This window comes from Vanessa atalanta, chromosome 18, assembly GCF_905147765.1.
Source record: "Vanessa atalanta chromosome 18, ilVanAtal1.2, whole genome shotgun sequence".
Lineage (NCBI taxonomy): Eukaryota > Metazoa > Arthropoda > Insecta > Lepidoptera > Nymphalidae > Vanessa > Vanessa atalanta.
This window is the reverse complement of record NC_061888.1, coordinates 8713388-8730192: the sequence shown is the minus strand read 5'-3', so window position 1 is coordinate 8730192 and position 16805 is coordinate 8713388. Positions and strand designations below refer to the sequence as shown.

Genomic DNA, 16805 nt, shown 5'->3' with positions numbered 1-16805 from the left:
ATTTAATTCTCGTATAATTGACTAATTATTATTTACGAATTAATAAACTATGGATAATTGGATATACGTTAGAATTATCTGACGAAAAACTAAAGATATGAATCTTTAGTTTCTCGTTTTTCTGTGTCATTTACCTTAATTCTTGTCTCGTTTCTTCGCTATATAATTACAGGTACTAGTTTCATACATGAACCCTTGTGAGAAATGGCCCCCCGAAGAGGGTTCTCAAGAGGAGGAGGACATCGAGGAGAGCGATGAAAGCGAGGCTCACGAATTGCCGTCGGAGTTTATCGACCTCGTGGCTGCCAGCTCGCTCGTGCCCGCTATCTGCTCCTACCTTCGGAACGATTCAGGTAAAAAACTACTATTGTAGCAGCATGCTAAATGATTCGAATCAAACAGAATTAACATTTAAACAATTACTGTGTGTCTTTCCCATTTTTTTCCGGTGGTAGTGTTTAATTTGACAATCAATATTGCTGCTATATCGAATAAAATTTCGAAATTAGATTCGATTTGCTTATTTTTAGAAATGTACGGTAGGCTCAGTATATAATCGTTATGGTAGTGTTGGACATGTCGCGTCACATCCCGCTGTACGTGTGCGTGCTGCGCGCCGTGCGGGCGCTGCGGGCGCTGCGCTGCCGCCGCCTGGCGCCCGCGCTGCGAGCCCTGCCGCGCCTGCTGGCCAGCATGAGCCGCACCACCAACTCCTACGCGACCAAGCTAAGGTGCGGAAACCGATGTCGCTCGCAGCTTATTCGTTCTTACCTATACCTGTAATATATTCGATTGACTAATTTACCCGGTTTTTTATTCCAGAATGAGTAAAAAGAATATATTCGGAAAGATGACCTACAGCCAAAGATTTAGCACTTCGAGTAATTCAGAACTGTCGGAAGAGGACGAGGGTCTCGCGTTGCTCATTGCCGATATACAGGTATGCGGTGACATATATATTTCGACCGCGACTCGCATCGTGTAAGTGAGCGAGTAAAGTGACCCGAGTTGTGCGCAGGCGACGTCGGCGCTGATGTGCCGCTCGGAGGGCGAGGCGGAGAGCCTGGGCGCGCGACCGCTGCGCGGCGCCACGCGCGAGGCGCGCTACATCGAGCTCATGCGCACCATGCAATTCGGTGAGCACTGCGGCCTGCCTGACACTATTCCTGGAGTGTGGCGTCGTGCAGGCCCTTCTGGGTACTACCCTCTCACGGTTACTCCGTTACCGATCATCGAAACTTTGCAAGGCCTTCGTTTTGATGGGTGATATAAGCTGATATAATTACAGATACCATTACGTATGACTCTTATTAAAGAGGTACTAGTTACGAGCGCTTATTCCAATTACCTCTTCTCAGTATCTGTCATTTTTTAAGGTTGTGCGTGTAACTGCGTTTACGTGTATAAGCACAAATACCGTAGGCATTGGCTCAAGCCAATCAATATAAAGCATCGTGATACTAATACATTATTTATTCTGTATATGATTTCGATGTGTTTTATTTTCAATTGCTTAGAAAATAAAATAACATACGAATCATAATAATTTACTGAAATAATTATAATATATTGGATATACAGTTCATATATAAGAATTGTAGAAATACCATGAAGTTTGAAGCTTAATATTGTGCATATTTAGCTTGGTTTTCATTCCCTTTTTTCTCTAAAATTGTGTAGCAATGCTTTTTTTTAATCAGAATATTCTAGAGAAGGCAATCTTCTCATTTATAAAGTATTTACAGAAATAACTTTCAACCGTTTTGTAGGTGACAGCGTTCAATTTACAATAATATGTAGTCATTTTTGAAAACATGCATTTTTAACAAATAATTTGTCAAATATTAGTAGTTTATTTATTTTTTTCTAAAGATTCTATTAAAAAGAGACTAAACTTTTGTACCGGATTTTTTTTAAAGGATCTGATAGCTCATTTGGCTCACAATCCCTTTCAAAATTGTCTTGTCGTGGAAACGGCTAATCCGGCATAAGCGCTCCTAACAATTTTCCTCCTCGTGAATGAATGATGCTGAAATAAGGTTATTGAGTACCGACGGTAGTTATTAAATATTTACTGTACACCTCGCACTTATCTCGTTCCTCCCATTTCATTCAATAAAATTTAATATAATGTTGCGATTCGGGCCACAGAGACGTTCGAGATGATGGCGGAGTGCCCCGAGGGCGGCTTCCGGTTCACGGTGCCGTACCACTTCGAGGGCACGGTGCGCGCGGCGGGCGAGCGCGCGCACCCGGCGCGCATGAAGCGCCTCGCGCAGGAGGCCGCCACGCTCGCCACCAGCCTGCCGCTCTCCTACTCCTCGTCCGTCTTCGTGCGCACCGACACCGACCGCCTCGACGTCATGAAGGTCACGCTCTACTCTACACTCGTGCCCACGAGTATATCATTTACGTTTCAAATATAAGCTTGTTTTTATCGAATTGTGAGCGTACATGCATCGTTTCTAGCATAATGAGTGCTATAAATTGTGAGGAATTTCAGCTAGGATTTTTTTTGACATCAGCGTGTTGAATACAAAACCAAGTAGATCTTCGAGTTGTTTTAAGGCTGACTGATTTTTATTTACATAAATCACGATGCATTCCATCTGTCTAATAGATCAGTGCGAGCCGAGACTTTATTTTAAATAGACCTGTGATACAAACAAAACTAGGTTTTTTAGAAGCGATTTTTTCGATTTTAGGTGCTGATCACCGGTCCATCGGACACGCCGTACGCCAACGGCTGCTTCATCCTCGACGTGTACTTCCCGGCGGAGTACCCCGCGGTGCCGATGCTCATCAACCTGGAGACCACGGGCCGACACTCCGTGCGCTTCAACCCGAACCTGTACAACGACGGCAAGGTGTGCCTCTCCGTGCTCAACACGTGGCACGGTCGGCCGGAGGAGAAATGGAATGCACACACTTCTAGCTTTCTACAGGTACTGCATAACATTAATGTTTTAAAAAATATAAATTGATTAAAATCATTAAGCAAATTAGGTACTCTTTGTCCTTATGTCTGTGTCTTTCATGATGTGCAATTTCATAAATTCAAAATTTCACGATGATCGGACGAGTAATTCAGAAGTAAAAGCGTAACAAATAAACTCACTTTCGCATCGTTAAAACTTGGTATATATACTTCTGGTACCAAGTAAGCGGCCCTGCCCCGAGAAACGCAATTGTTGCGGAATGAAGACTATTCCTCGATCTTTGGACCTCCATATTTACCTGGAGTTTCCGAAACGCCGATCAAAGTCAGATCAGAAATATATCTCTTTCAAAGTACTAGTGCTTCCTATAGGAAGAAAGATATTTAAGATATTTAAGATATATCTTAAGGAAAGGATTTTCAAACATACGAGATACATATACATATACAAAATGAAATATGCAATAAAATTATACAATATAAACCGCAAACATTGATCAGATAAGTTAACCAAGTTTAAAAGTTCGTAGTTCGAAGAAGTGTAATCGGAATTTGGAAAATTTGGAAATTGTTCAATTCAATCGCTAGTGTAAAAGATAAAATGCCGATATACATCAATATAAATTATACAATATTTAATGACTGTATGGCTCTATATTAACTGATTTCATTGCTTTTTATCATTAAGTACAATTCAAAATTTAGTTCATATAAACAAACGTATTTCTAGTTATAAACGTATTCCCCGTAGGTACTAGTATCGATTCAATCCCTCATCCTGGTACCGGAGCCCTATTTCAACGAGCCGGGCTACGAGCGCAGTCGCGGCACGCGCGCCGGCAACAGCGCCAGTCTCGAGTACAACTCCAACATCTACCAGGCCTGTGTGCGCTGGGCCATGCTTGACCATCTGCGTTCACCGGAACCCTGCTTTAAAGAAGTATGTAGTAACTTTTACCATATTCAATCTATATCATTTATTTTGGACGGAAAAAAGTTTTCTTAAAATAATAAATTACAATATCTAAAGGTAATCCAAACGCATTTTTGGATGAAACGAAACGAGATAATGCAGACCGTGGCTAACTGGATCACTGAACTGGAGGGACAGACTGGTGACGAGCGCACACAGCGCAGCATACAGCTCAATCTAATGGCGCTTAAGGTATCACTATGACTGAGTTTATGAAATTATTATCAATTAATTAAACGAGTACGCCAAATAATTATCAAAATATGACATTGCACTTTAAAGCGTCACTACATGAAGCTGCAAGAAGAATTGTCGAGGTTGCCCGTGCCGCCCGGCCTCGAGGAGCTGGACGAGCCCTTCCAGCTGCCCGCCGCGCCCGCCTCCCCGCCGCCCGCCGCCCCCGCGCCCGCGGCCCCCGCACCCGCCGCCCCCGCGCCCGCGCCGCCCTCCCCGCCCGCGCAGCCCTCCTCCGACGAGATAGACCACGACATGGAGAAGATAGTCTCGCAGGTCCTCGATTGAACCGATGGAGCACCTCGGGCCTCTCCCTAGTTTATACGATTACTATGTGTAACCTTGTACAAATAGCTCTGAGTGGACACCGCGCGTCCGGACTACGGGATGCCTACGTTGCGTGCGGACGACAACGCATTTAACCTAGTTTAGACTTTCGATGTCGAACTTACTTTATTGACCCATTTGTTACTCCGCTCGACGTATGTCGCGTCGTTTGATTTGTTTGTAACGGAATTTCAGTTTTCTATAAATATTTTTTTAGATGTATTACATAGAATTTAGTGGGACCTTTGTTTAGTTTAACATATTGTGATACTATAACGGGCTCACGACCCTGTAAGGTATATAAGGTGAATATTTCCGGCCTCGCGGCTTAACACGCGCATTGTACAGTGGATGAGGTTGTCTACGGCACGCAGCGTGACGTCTCGCTGGAAGTTTCGAAAGCGAACATAGTTTGGTAGGAAACTTTCCTTAATACGGGATGATGCTTATTGTGAGTGCACTAATATATAATTACATATATATAGTGTCGAGTTAATCGTGCTGCCTGCACACATCTGTGTTACCTCTTAAGTGTAAACCAGCATTGTATTCAGACATTACAACTCTGACCTCACGTCTGGACGTGTGTGGTTTCGCCTAAGTGGCGATGTCTATCTGTATGTATATTAAATTATAATTTGATGTATATAAAAACTTTTATTGCGTTTTAATTTTTGTATTTAAGAATATATACGTATCGCGATATACTCTAACGTGGGCGATGCAGCCTACATAACGAAGCTATTGAGCGGAATTATTGTACAGGCCTAGCCGAAACGTTCACATCATTTTACTTGATATTTATTTAGTAAATGAGTTCTGACAATAAAGTTTTATTTTATTGACGTGGTGCTGTACGCACACTTGCGGTCAGTCAGACAGACGACGGACGAAATTGCGAGGTGTGATTGTATATATGAATCATCAGTTCACCACATTGTCTCACTATATTCTAATCGTCAGGTAAGTTGAGTAGGAAGTTTACTTGTTATATAATATTTGACTGTGAAATTCGGGATGTAAATAAAAATTTATGTTATTGCAATTTTTTGTTTTCTTTTTTGTTATTTATTTTTGTTATTTTGTAGTTTTCAAAGAAATAAATGTCTATAGATTAGGGCTCATTAACATTAGTCGTTAAGGCGATTTCTAAAATACATACCCGCATACCCTTTATGTAAGAAAATCCGAAGGTAAAGGAAAATCTCTACATTGCATTCGTATTTAAAGTAATGGTAAGTCCTATTACGCCGCTTGCGTATTGTTCTTGCCTACTAAAATATATTGGATGGGGTTTCGACCAGCTAACAACAATAGTATTTATTTGCGAAGAACTCAAGATAAGTTTTCGTATAATAAATTAGTCATTTTGATTCCTAACACAATGCTACTAAGGAGTAAGGTTCAAATAATATTAAACTAAGTTAGGAAGGCTTTGCAAGAAAAACCAAGTCACTTGTATATTTTTATTGTAAATATATTTACATTTGTTGATATAAAAATTCACGTACACAAATTATTATGACTCAAAAGTATTCGTAAAAATTACGTTACTATTTTATATTATATTTATTATTATATTCTGAAATAAATAATTATTTATTTTCCAGACTTGCTGTATCTGATTCGTTTTATTATTTATCATAAATTATACAAAAACAATAAAGAGACATTGGTAACGTAAGTTATTACATTTCTCGGCAAAATTATTATTTTATTTTACTTATATCGAAGGAAATAGTTACCGGTGTAAGAAAAAAAAAAAACATTTTTTTATATCAATTTAGTATAATCTATGAGAAAACTAAGTAATTGCGATGTTAAGCCTCTTAACGATAATGTTAATCGTTAATCTTAAAATATTTGTATTTCCATCACAGATGGAATTAACTAATTGTGACATTACAATATTTATTTACACAGATATCATTCTATCTACAAACTATAGTACCTATTTAATCTATTGGTATTTTTTTTTATTGATGTGCAGATAATAAAGTTTTATTTAAAACTCTATGTTTGAAATTTCGATTTTTTTAATATGGCACCACCGAATATTTTTCTTATCCCAACGACAAAGTATTGTTTATTTAAAATTATAAAGACATTTTAAACTGAAACCATTCATATAAAAATAATTTGAGAAAAAAAATATCTGTCATTTTTCTTTTTAATTCAGCTTAATTTTTCTCAGCTACATAATAAGTAGTTTTATGTAGTAGAATGATTATTTCGACTATCTATTTTTAACGCTAAATTAATAGTTCTAACGAGGCGTGTAGGTAACTACTTCTTCCAAGTCCAGGAGTCTGCCTGCATGCTGAGCTCGCTCGGGTCAAGTTGACCCGCCTCCACACACGACTTGCAGCAAAAACTACGCAGGAAGAATATATCATAAAAATTATATATTTTTAACCAATACAACAATATACATAGACGTATCTTTCAAATTATATATAACATTTAAAAAATCTCGATAGCCTCGTTGTCCTTAAGCTCAAAACTAAGGCTGGCCGAATATAAATATTGGGTTTTTATGTTGATGCAATCTCAATAAGAAGCCCGGAGTCATAAAGTTGACAGTGTTATTGACAAGTCTTTACTGCCATTTCAATAGGTTACATAATATTTCATACATTGAAACAACAGACTATAATTATTAGTAGAGACAGCAATATAATTCTAATGTTATGATTCTCTAATTCAAAGAAAAAACGAGATAAGTAGATTATACCCAGAGTAATATTTGTGGTGGCAGAATTTGCTCCGGACAATAAGATGACACGTGGCGAAGTATGGGTTATCCTTGCAGTTCGGCGGGATGTACAATCCTAGAATAAAAATTAAATTAAATGAGGTTTTCTTATGAAGCGATTTAATTTGATACATTTTGGAAAATAACATCAAATTTGTTTGTGTATGTATAGTACACATATCTAAGCATATTAATTATCTAATGCTTAAAAGTGACAACATTATAAATTCTGTTACTGGTACAATAATGATTAAATTGTTTTTTATAAACGGTTTATAATCGTTTTATGTTGTATATGATATTATTAAGAAAACATAGAATAAGAAAATAAGAAAAGGCTGCAATTGTCCATGTTTAAATGTTGTTCTATTATATTTGGCAATACGCAAAGGCTATCTCCAAGTAGAGTTTATACCCGGACGACTCATTAATAATAATTAATTGGTATATAATATAATTACTAATTAGTAGATAAATAGAACAATTACTGAATAGCGATAATAACACAATGTGCAAAGCGCGAGTACACATTTAAGGTATAGCTTAATGTTTTAATTTCAACTATGTTTTCATAACACAATTATTATACGACGACGGCAAATGTTAAAGTTTACCTTCGACGGTAATGGAGACTGTAGAATAGTGCGAGCTATAATCGTTAGAAGCATGACATCCGTATACGCCGCTATCGTTCGTATTCGCGTGAAGCACTGTCAGTCGCGCATCTAGAAAAAGTCGCATAATATATTAAATTGTAATTATTGTAATATTTACATGAATAAATCAATATTTTAGCTATAAAGCTATAAGGTAAGTAGAAAAATTGTATTAAGTCTGACAACGAATTATTTAAAGAATTTTAGAAGAATGTCTCTAAATATACTTACCTAAGTAGATACAACATTTTGGTTGTTAACATTAATTTATGTATAATTGTCTTACCAGTTAGAATGACGCGATCGCTAGAGACGATCGTCATGCCGTCCTTGGTCCAGCGAACGGTTGGTAAGGGGTAGCCATCTACGTCACACGGTAGGTTGATCTCTGCACCCGCAGGCACACGTGAGCGCTCCGCAGTCAATCGAGTGTTCACGGGCACTGTATTTGTGTGTGATGAGATATACAGATGCAATACCAAAAAAATATTTAACATTGAATGCCGACTCATAAGTTTAATTTTTAGCAGTATTTATATTGTTTTCTTATGTCTGCGGATTATATTCGTTTTTGTTAAATAATGATTTTCCAAATATTTGTCGTTAAACATCAAACAACATCGACACTTAAAAATTACAATTACAATAATCAAAAGTAAACATTCACAGTAACACGTGAAAATATTCTCATGATAATATAATGAATCATATTTATATATTGAATATATACCTATAGTACATGTAGGTACTGGACATCTATTTGAAGTCATAAGACAAACTTAAACGTGTCTCTCTGATAAGTCAAAGTTCAAAATCGTTTACAATCTACGTAAACGGCTAATCTGCTCAGAAGATCATGCAAACATGCCACATGCGTCCCAAAACCATGCATTACAAAGATTGTAGGCGTGTAAACCCTTAAAGTAAGGGCCGATCTTACCGGTAAACACAGGTATTTCTATATCAGGCACTGTCGGTGTAGTCGTTGCAAGTTGCGGCTCACGAGGCGTCACTACCACCACGTCATCTTCCCGCGGTATCAAGTACGGATGATCTCCGGAACCTTCGGGTTGGTACGCATGAACCACAAAAGCCCAGTCGGCTGGTTTGCCAATTCCATTGTATGCCTGGCAGACGTACTCGCCGAGAGTCTCGACAGTTAGCTTTCGGATCAGGAGCACATAGCCTCGGGCCTCGTAGAGCGGACTACTATAGGGCACCATGGGACCGTTTCGACCTCGGTACCAGTAGATGGCAGGTGCAGGATGTCCATAGGCGAGACAGCGCACGCTCAGCGGTCGGCCGAGCTCTCCGGCGACCGTGGCGTCGGGTGTACCCGCTATTGCCGCTGGTCTTTCCACCGGATCTAACCACCCCCTTTGTTAGTAACTACTTCTACTGTGGTTTGTGGATGATTTATGATTTAATTTTACAATATTAAGTACCTGTCGTTGGCAATGGTTGTTTCGTTTTGAATGAACTATATGTATTTTGTTAACAATAATTAGTAGATGGAGGTCGACATTTAAAACGTATTGAGAAAATATAGTTATTGTAGATTTAACATCAAATGAGTTTCAATAAGTTCCCGTGTTTTGTTTTATTAAATTATTTTGCTTTGCATCAAAATCATCAAATTATAACAACTTCCACTGCCAATGAAATGCACCAAAAACGATAAAAACGATTAGTAAATGACCACAGATTTAAAGTAGGCTAGATTACACAAGCTGTCTATCCAGTTGTAGTGAGCAGAGTCAATAAAGAAGATTGATTTTATCTTGTATCTTATAAAATAAACTAAGACATATAATTCGCATTTGAGCGGATCAAAAAATATATTTTACATTACCGTTTCTTTTTTGAAACGACGACGGTTATTGGGCGTTTTGTCTTAACTTTATGTCAAACGAACGCAAAACAATGTTAATTTCATAATAAATATGTTTTACGTGTTAATATTAAATAATATTAAGGTTAAAAATATAACTTGCTACATCGATCGACTCATTTAAATTGTTTGATTAAATTTTAATACATTTATCAAATAATTAATAAAAATAAATACTACTGAGAGATATTAAATTGCTTTTGATTTTAATTTTCTCGTGTTATTTTTCCGTCATACATTGACAGACATATGACGGCTTTGTGTGTGTGTGTATGTTTATGTAAAATAGCAAGCTTAGTTTTCATATTAAGCATACGAAATCTAGTCTACACCAAATCTGTGTTTATGAAAAATAATATGAAATGTACTTTCCACAAACTACACCATCTAATTTATAAAGCGAAAACTAAATAAGATTTAAGTCATCAAGTTTGACATTTTAGATTTCTTAATTAATTATCTTACTTTTATTTATTTATATTTGAATAAGTTAATAATCATTAAAAATAAATATATCTTCATTCTTAGACATTACAGTTAAATTAAGAAATCCAAAAGTATCAGGCGAGTAAAACCTCTGTTAATAAAAACAAAACCTCCGACAGTTGCGTGCGCGCACAGCACGGCGAAGCCAGCAATCACTGAGAGCTGTGACAGTATCATCTTTCGAATGCAAGGACACTTCCACTGATACTGAACAGTGAAAATAAACCAACCCGACCGAGACCGACTGCGTATATAGGGTTGCAAACCCTGTTTTCTCAAGAATTATTTTAAATTTAAAAAATATATCGAAACCTCTTTTGCCAACAGAGATATCTTTACTAAAAAAGTTAATAACATTTCAGTCATATTTTACTTAAAAATTAAAAAAAAGTAACAAACATAAAATAATGTAATGATTGCCTACAATTTATCGTCAAGTGTCAGCCCTAACGAGTACGGAGTTGACAGGCAGTATTCTATTTCAAATGTTCGAGGGGCGTTGATACTGATGCTGCTTCGATAAGATAAAAGAATGTTGACTGCGAATAATAACGTATATATATGATATAACCAGTATTCAAAATGAAATGTATTAAGTGTTTGGTAATACCAAAACCAAACTATAATATCTAAGTTATGAGTGGAATAGCGTGTTAGAATTTTCGGGTAAGGTACATTTACATTTTAGGTACAAGGTATTTGCGTGTACACGTTAAGATGACAGAAATTTAGAAAACTATATGGTTCTTGAGATGTCTTTCATGTAAGTTACCATCGAACATAAGGTTAAATATTATGTTTAATTTCAAAATATTACGTAGAATGTCTAGATTAATAGTTGTAGATAATAGAAAACGTCTGTGTCAAAAGAAAGGTTATCGTAATATTATTTGCTTGTACAAATGTATAAGAGTATTTATTTATCTAAAATAAATAGACTAATGAGATCGTCAAGAAAAATAAGCAAGACAAAGTAGATTACGTACGTATGTAATACGATTACGAGTATGATGCTAGATATAACGCATCCGCTTCACTAGTCGATCATTAAATTAGTATCAAATTGTATTATACAAAAAGTATTCCATGTCAATCTACACGGCACAATTTGTTGATACCAATTTTTTTAATTGTTCTTCGTCAGAGCTTGATTTATTAACAACATCCAAACATGCAGATTTATATATAAATATTACAAATACGAAAATTTGTAATATTAGTAAAATTAACTTTATTTGTTCAGCAGGCTTAAAAAAGTTGACGCCAATTACAATTATCTCAATAAATTACAACAATGCATGGACATTTCCGTCCAATTTTGTTATCTCGTTGAATTTGTGTCAGCTAAAGTGATTGGCATGCGGCATCGAAATATTCATATGGTTTACAAACAAATAAACTTACATTGATAAACGTGTCATAGCTCTCATAATAGTGCAACGGTTTCGCCGTTGAAATAGGAATCGATCCAACAGTATTACAATAAAGATCCGAAAATGTTAAGGATAGTAGAAGAAAGATTATAAAGCAGGGTAGAAAAAGGTGCCAACTATCTACTTTCAACTACACTTGAATAAAGCTGTTTTTGTATGCTCGTTAGGACGTCCACATTTGTGAAAAATCGGTTTCCCTTAAATGCAATATTTGTTATATCTGTTTGTGTAATTGCCTGATTCCACTTCTCAAATAAGTTCGCCTTCGAGTATACAAAACAGAAGAATTTCCTATCGAAACAAGTCGCTACTCACCGGCAACCTCGAGGCGTATTTCTTGCGTGGCGCTTCCGATTCCGTTATCCGCCACGCAAATGTACACGCCCGAGTCGTTGCGATACAACGACACTATCTCCAACGCTCCGTCTGACAGCAGCCTGTACCGACCCATGTCACTCTCGATCTGCGTTCATTCATTTGTGTTGTGAATAAACAGTTAACAATATAAAGCTTATGAAAACAAACCCTATAATTTTTAGATAAAAAGATTTGTCACATATGAAATCTAAAAAAAAAAATAGAAACAGAATTATTACGTATAAATTAGCTGTTAGTCTAGTGGCTAGAAAACCATAATCGAAGAGTGCGTTCAAACCTATGAAAACTTCGAGAACACAGTCCACTTATCATATATAGGAAAACGAAATGAGACAAATTAGACAAGCGTTGCGCAAGATATTGTATTAACGGTGATTGGAATACATATTACTTCCTACAGTTCCAATGTCTAAGATGAACGCTTATTAGGTTGTTCATATACTCGTCAAGCGAACAAATGGTTTCGTGTAGCGCTAACCGTGACGGCTCCTCTACGCCAGGTGATCTTGGGTGGAGGGTTGCCGTGGAACACGCAGCGAAGCGTTGCCTTGTCGCCCTCGCTTGCCACCAGCTCAGGTTGCGTTTCTTCAACGTTGGCACTCGGTGCTTGTGGTAATTCTACCAGGAAATCGAACATTTCAAATCCAGGCTTGTAATAGATATTCAATTAGTAGTAATGAATATTCAAAAGTAATGATGGTAGTTATAGTCATTCTCTCATTAAACTACACGATTTTTTTAACTTATTTAATAACTATTCTACTACTAACTAGTATTTGTTAGCTTTATAAAGTTCACTTTGAACTAGATTTCTGTAGTTCCATTATGATATTAGATACTCACCGGGGGCACGTGTGGTATAGCGAGGCGCGGGGCTGGTGGCAGAGAGTGGCTCGAGGCAGAGTTGGCTGCAGCCACTAGAGCAGCACTTGCCAATACCTAGGCAGTCCGCATCGTCGTTACATTCTCGTCTGCACTGTCCATCTGCCACTGCAGGTATGACACTTTCCGGTGGACAGGAACCAGTTTTATTTGCTGTTAAAAAAATAATTTAATTAGAAAAGATTATTTATTTCATGGAAAATATTAATATATAATTTGAATTAACTATAGATTTACCGATCCTGCATTCGGCTGAATAACGGGCGTCCTGTGTGATTGGATCTCTGTAAGCTGTCGCTACGCAGCGCTCACCCGCAGGACAGTCCTTGTTTGCACATGGGTGGTCGATGCATTTACATCTGTTGCAAAAATATATTAAGATTTCATTAAAAACTATCTGATATTCATTTTATTTGTATTTTTAACCATTATTTATAAATGACTCAACGTCATACCTCTCGCAACCGTCGGGACCGGTAGATCGGTGTATACCGTAGGTGCAACGTAGGCTCTCGCACTCGTGGCGTAATAGCTCGCAGTTAACATCTACAGGTACGCACGAGCAGCGCTCACAACCTCCAGACGTGCGCGTGCGCTGTACGCCGTATTCGCAGCGCAGTGTCGAGCATTCTTCGTTGTAGCGGTCACAATCTGGCAGAACCTCATTGCCGCCCACATCGGTCTCATGACTGTCGACAGGCTCGTGGGGCTCGACCACTGTGGACAAGACGAACTTGAGTCACCCGGTTCCTGAATACAATAGGGTAGTAGTAACCAATGAATAATATCCTAAAATTTATGACTCATAACGCTCATTAAATTGACAAAAAAAAAACAAAAATAATTCTACTTATTGCCGAAGTTCAAAGTTAAATAAAAATATATGTAGACATACATACATATAATACAAGTCTGTGATTTTTTTTAATTATACTTAAACGACACTGAGTAAGAAAGCCGATGTTTTATCAAAAAAACCTAATTAGTGGGTTTTCGCGAGTTACAGTGTTTTTATGTTTCACAATTTATAGACGGGTTTTCAGTTTTCACGTTTCTATCACATTAAATATATTTTGGAAAAGTACAGAATTGATCTTCATTAAATTATTTTTACGATGGTATGCAAACTGTCTTGATTCCACGAACTAACAAGTGTATAATATTGAATATAAGTGCCGAAAAGAGGAGAAAAAATACGAAATATTTTCACATACAAACACAATATACTTTTACACGTAATTTTTCGGTCGTAAAGAACTCTCTGGTGCTTCGCATAAACATTAGTCGTGCAAAAACGTTAGGTACTCGCTTTACATATTCAAGACGCCTTAGACAAGAAAATAACATGGATTAAATGCAAACGTACCTTTTGGTAACGACTTGAATAAACCGATTAATTTTAAATTTTATACAAGAAACAAAATGTGCTAATTTCGTGTTATAGAATAAATGTAAGCGTGCAAGCGGTGGGAGATAGCAATAGAAGAATTCGGCGACGACTTCTCACGTCACATGCTTAATATTTAGAAAACAAATAAAATTGGATAAGGAAAGATATCGCATATACTTAATTATTTTTACACAACAACGACAAAAATACATATTCGGTATGATGCGAGTGCAAAGCGACGATGTGCAGCACTGTACCGGCGGGCGTCCTCTTGCAGAGGAGCGCACACTCTTCGTACGATAGGAAGTTGTTGTCGTTGCCGCCGCAGCCCGCGTACACGAAGGCCAGGCAGTCCCCGCTGGCGGCGCTGTAGTACCAGCGGCGCGAGGACAGGCCGCAGCCCGCCTCGCCCGACGACACCGCCCGCAGACACGCCGGCTCTGCGCCGCGCCGCGCGTACGCACAGACTAATGTACTCGACTGCCCAATACTCAGATATGCGACGTGGAAGCCGATTTCGATAGAAGGTTTGTATGGGTGGGGTCAGATCAGAAAATGTGAAGAAATATTGATGTGAAAGAATCGCAGAGGAGCATCTACGTACCTGGTCCCGTGCCTCCGCAGACTTCTTCACACTCATCTACGGTGGAGAAGCGATTCGGTCCGCCGAGGCAGCCACCGTATGCATAGTTCAGGCACCGGCCCGATACGGAGTTCCAGTAGACTTTGGTGATTGCGGATATACATGGTCCAGGATCGAGAGGTGAACCACATACGTCTAAGAAAAAATATATAATGAAGTTTAAAAATATATATATATAAACACTCACTCACTATACATTACAACTATAATTTTTATGTGTGACATACCGAGGCCTCTGAATGCACCGCATCTCCTTTCACATTCCTCCTCCGTACGATAGCTGTTCGGGTACCGACAAGCACCGAAGTCCCCTGCTAAACATGCTTGAGTCTTCGTGTCGTAGTAATAAATTGTAATGTTTTCACCGCAAGCTTCCAATGAATGGGGAGTTGCACATTCCAAGTCCGCAGACTACGATAAAATACGAAGCATTACAAAATGTATACCAATTCTGGTAACGGTACGTGCATTACAAAAAAATCTCATTTATTAGTCATGTAAAAAAAAATATACAAACCTTGAGTGTAGTTTTACACTACACTAAATTTTACGCAATTTTGCTAAACGCAAAATACTGTGAAATGTCAGAAAGTCTAATGCGACATTGACTACAATATTCATAGCTTTAGATACACCCGTCAAAAGAGTGTATAGAGTAAATAAATTCTGCCTGAATAGTACTGCAGTAATATACGATTCGTATGAAGTCTAGAATTTTTTCATTTTTTTTATATCATACTAACTTAAATAATACACATACCAGTGTGGTAGGTACAATGTTGGAAATCGTCGGAGTTGTAGTTGCACGGACGGAAGCGACTGTGGTTGTTGAACTCGTTTTGCAACGGCCTTCGCATTCTTCTCGAGTTTCGAACCTTTAGAAACATATTTTTCTTTGTTAAATGTGATTTTCAGATTATTGTTCATACTTTGATATTAAGTTGTTGTAAGGAAATCATATAATATTATTATGAATTTGTGCTATATCTTGAGTTAGAAATAAGATTTCAGAACAAATAAATTGAGAATAAATCCTTAGAAAATTTAAGTTATTCTTAAATGTCGTACCTATTGTCGTTTCCATTGCAGCCGCCATAAATAAACTGTCCACACTCATCGCGCGCTGAATCGTAGTACCACATGTAAAGGTGCGCCAAACAGTTGCCTGGCTCTGGATGCTGCCTACAGGGATCTGTTGAAAAACATTTTATAAAACTCAACTCAGTTCAAAATGACTCTTGTTTTGGTGAAGATAAATAAATTGCCCATCTGTATTCAGCACCAATTTTCTCGCTATTAAGATAAATATAAACAATTTACCAATGTTAGGTCTGCAAACTTGTTCACATTCTGCTATGGTGGAGAAGCGATTGGGACCACCGTGACAGCCACCGTACGTGAACTCCTCGCACCGTCCTGCCGTGTTGTCGTAGTACACCTTGGCGATGGCCGCGCGGCATGGTCCAGGGTCCACTTGGTACCGACATACATCTGGTAGATATAAATTTGCATATTATTGCATAATATTATATATTATTATGATTAGCGGTGGACACAGAATGGCGATGATTCAGCCCGACTATTCATACTATTCATTTACCCTACTCATCCAAGCTTTGTGGAATGCTATTGACATTACATGAAAGAAAAGATTATGATGTTTCTGCCCAAGAAACGATGTAATACATTTGTTATATTTCGTAAATGTTGATAATTTTCTGTATCGAGAATATTTGAAACAGGTGGTTTCGTTAAAAATAAGGCATAACATTATAGCAGTTTAAAAAAAAAACGATATCCTAAATGTTTTCTTATATGT

The 16805-nt window shown here is 37.7% G+C and overlaps 2 protein-coding genes across 9 annotated transcripts in view; one reads left to right on the top strand and one right to left on the bottom strand.

Annotated features, from left to right (window-relative positions):
• LOC125071067 (baculoviral IAP repeat-containing protein 6) overlaps positions 1–5496 on the top strand; it is a 31024-nt gene extending 25528 nt beyond the window's left edge. Inside the window, exons 51-59 of the mRNA XM_047681140.1 lie at positions 173–353; positions 569–731; positions 823–940; positions 1019–1136; positions 2152–2369; positions 2706–2945; positions 3690–3878; positions 3969–4103; positions 4194–5496. Of these exons, the coding sequence (XP_047537096.1) occupies positions 173–353; positions 569–731; positions 823–940; positions 1019–1136; positions 2152–2369; positions 2706–2945; positions 3690–3878; positions 3969–4103; positions 4194–4433 (1602 nt within the window). The 3' untranslated portion in view covers positions 4434–5496. The remainder of the gene's footprint in view (positions 1–172; positions 354–568; positions 732–822; positions 941–1018; positions 1137–2151; positions 2370–2705; positions 2946–3689; positions 3879–3968; positions 4104–4193) is intronic.
• A 506-nt stretch (positions 5497–6002) lies between these two features.
• The window catches only part of LOC125071068 (papilin), an 84871-nt gene continuing 74068 nt past the window's right edge, over positions 6003–16805 (bottom strand). For 4 of the 8 annotated variants that reach the window (XM_047681141.1, XM_047681146.1, XM_047681144.1 and 1 more), the window contains 16 exons: positions 16307–16477; positions 16055–16178; positions 15747–15861; positions 15214–15397; positions 14948–15121; positions 14601–14783; positions 13409–13670; positions 13191–13312; positions 12915–13106; positions 12550–12689; positions 12009–12156; positions 8824–9249; positions 8170–8325; positions 7842–7952; positions 7207–7303; positions 6006–6846 (listed from right to left, as the gene is read on the bottom strand). In XM_047681141.1, the coding sequence (XP_047537097.1) occupies positions 6759–6846; positions 7207–7303; positions 7842–7952; positions 8170–8325; positions 8824–9249; positions 12009–12156; positions 12550–12689; positions 12915–13106; positions 13191–13312; positions 13409–13670; positions 14601–14783; positions 14948–15121; positions 15214–15397; positions 15747–15861; positions 16055–16178; positions 16307–16477 (2693 nt within the window). In that variant the 3' untranslated portion in view covers positions 6006–6758. Of the gene's footprint in view, positions 6847–7206; positions 7304–7841; positions 7953–8169; positions 8326–8823; positions 9250–12008; positions 12157–12549; positions 12690–12914; positions 13107–13190; positions 13313–13408; positions 13671–14600; positions 14784–14947; positions 15122–15213; positions 15398–15746; positions 15862–16054; positions 16179–16306; positions 16478–16805 lie in introns of all 8 variants that reach the window. The other 4 variants (XM_047681148.1, XM_047681149.1, XM_047681145.1 and 1 more) reach the window with 3 other exon arrangements.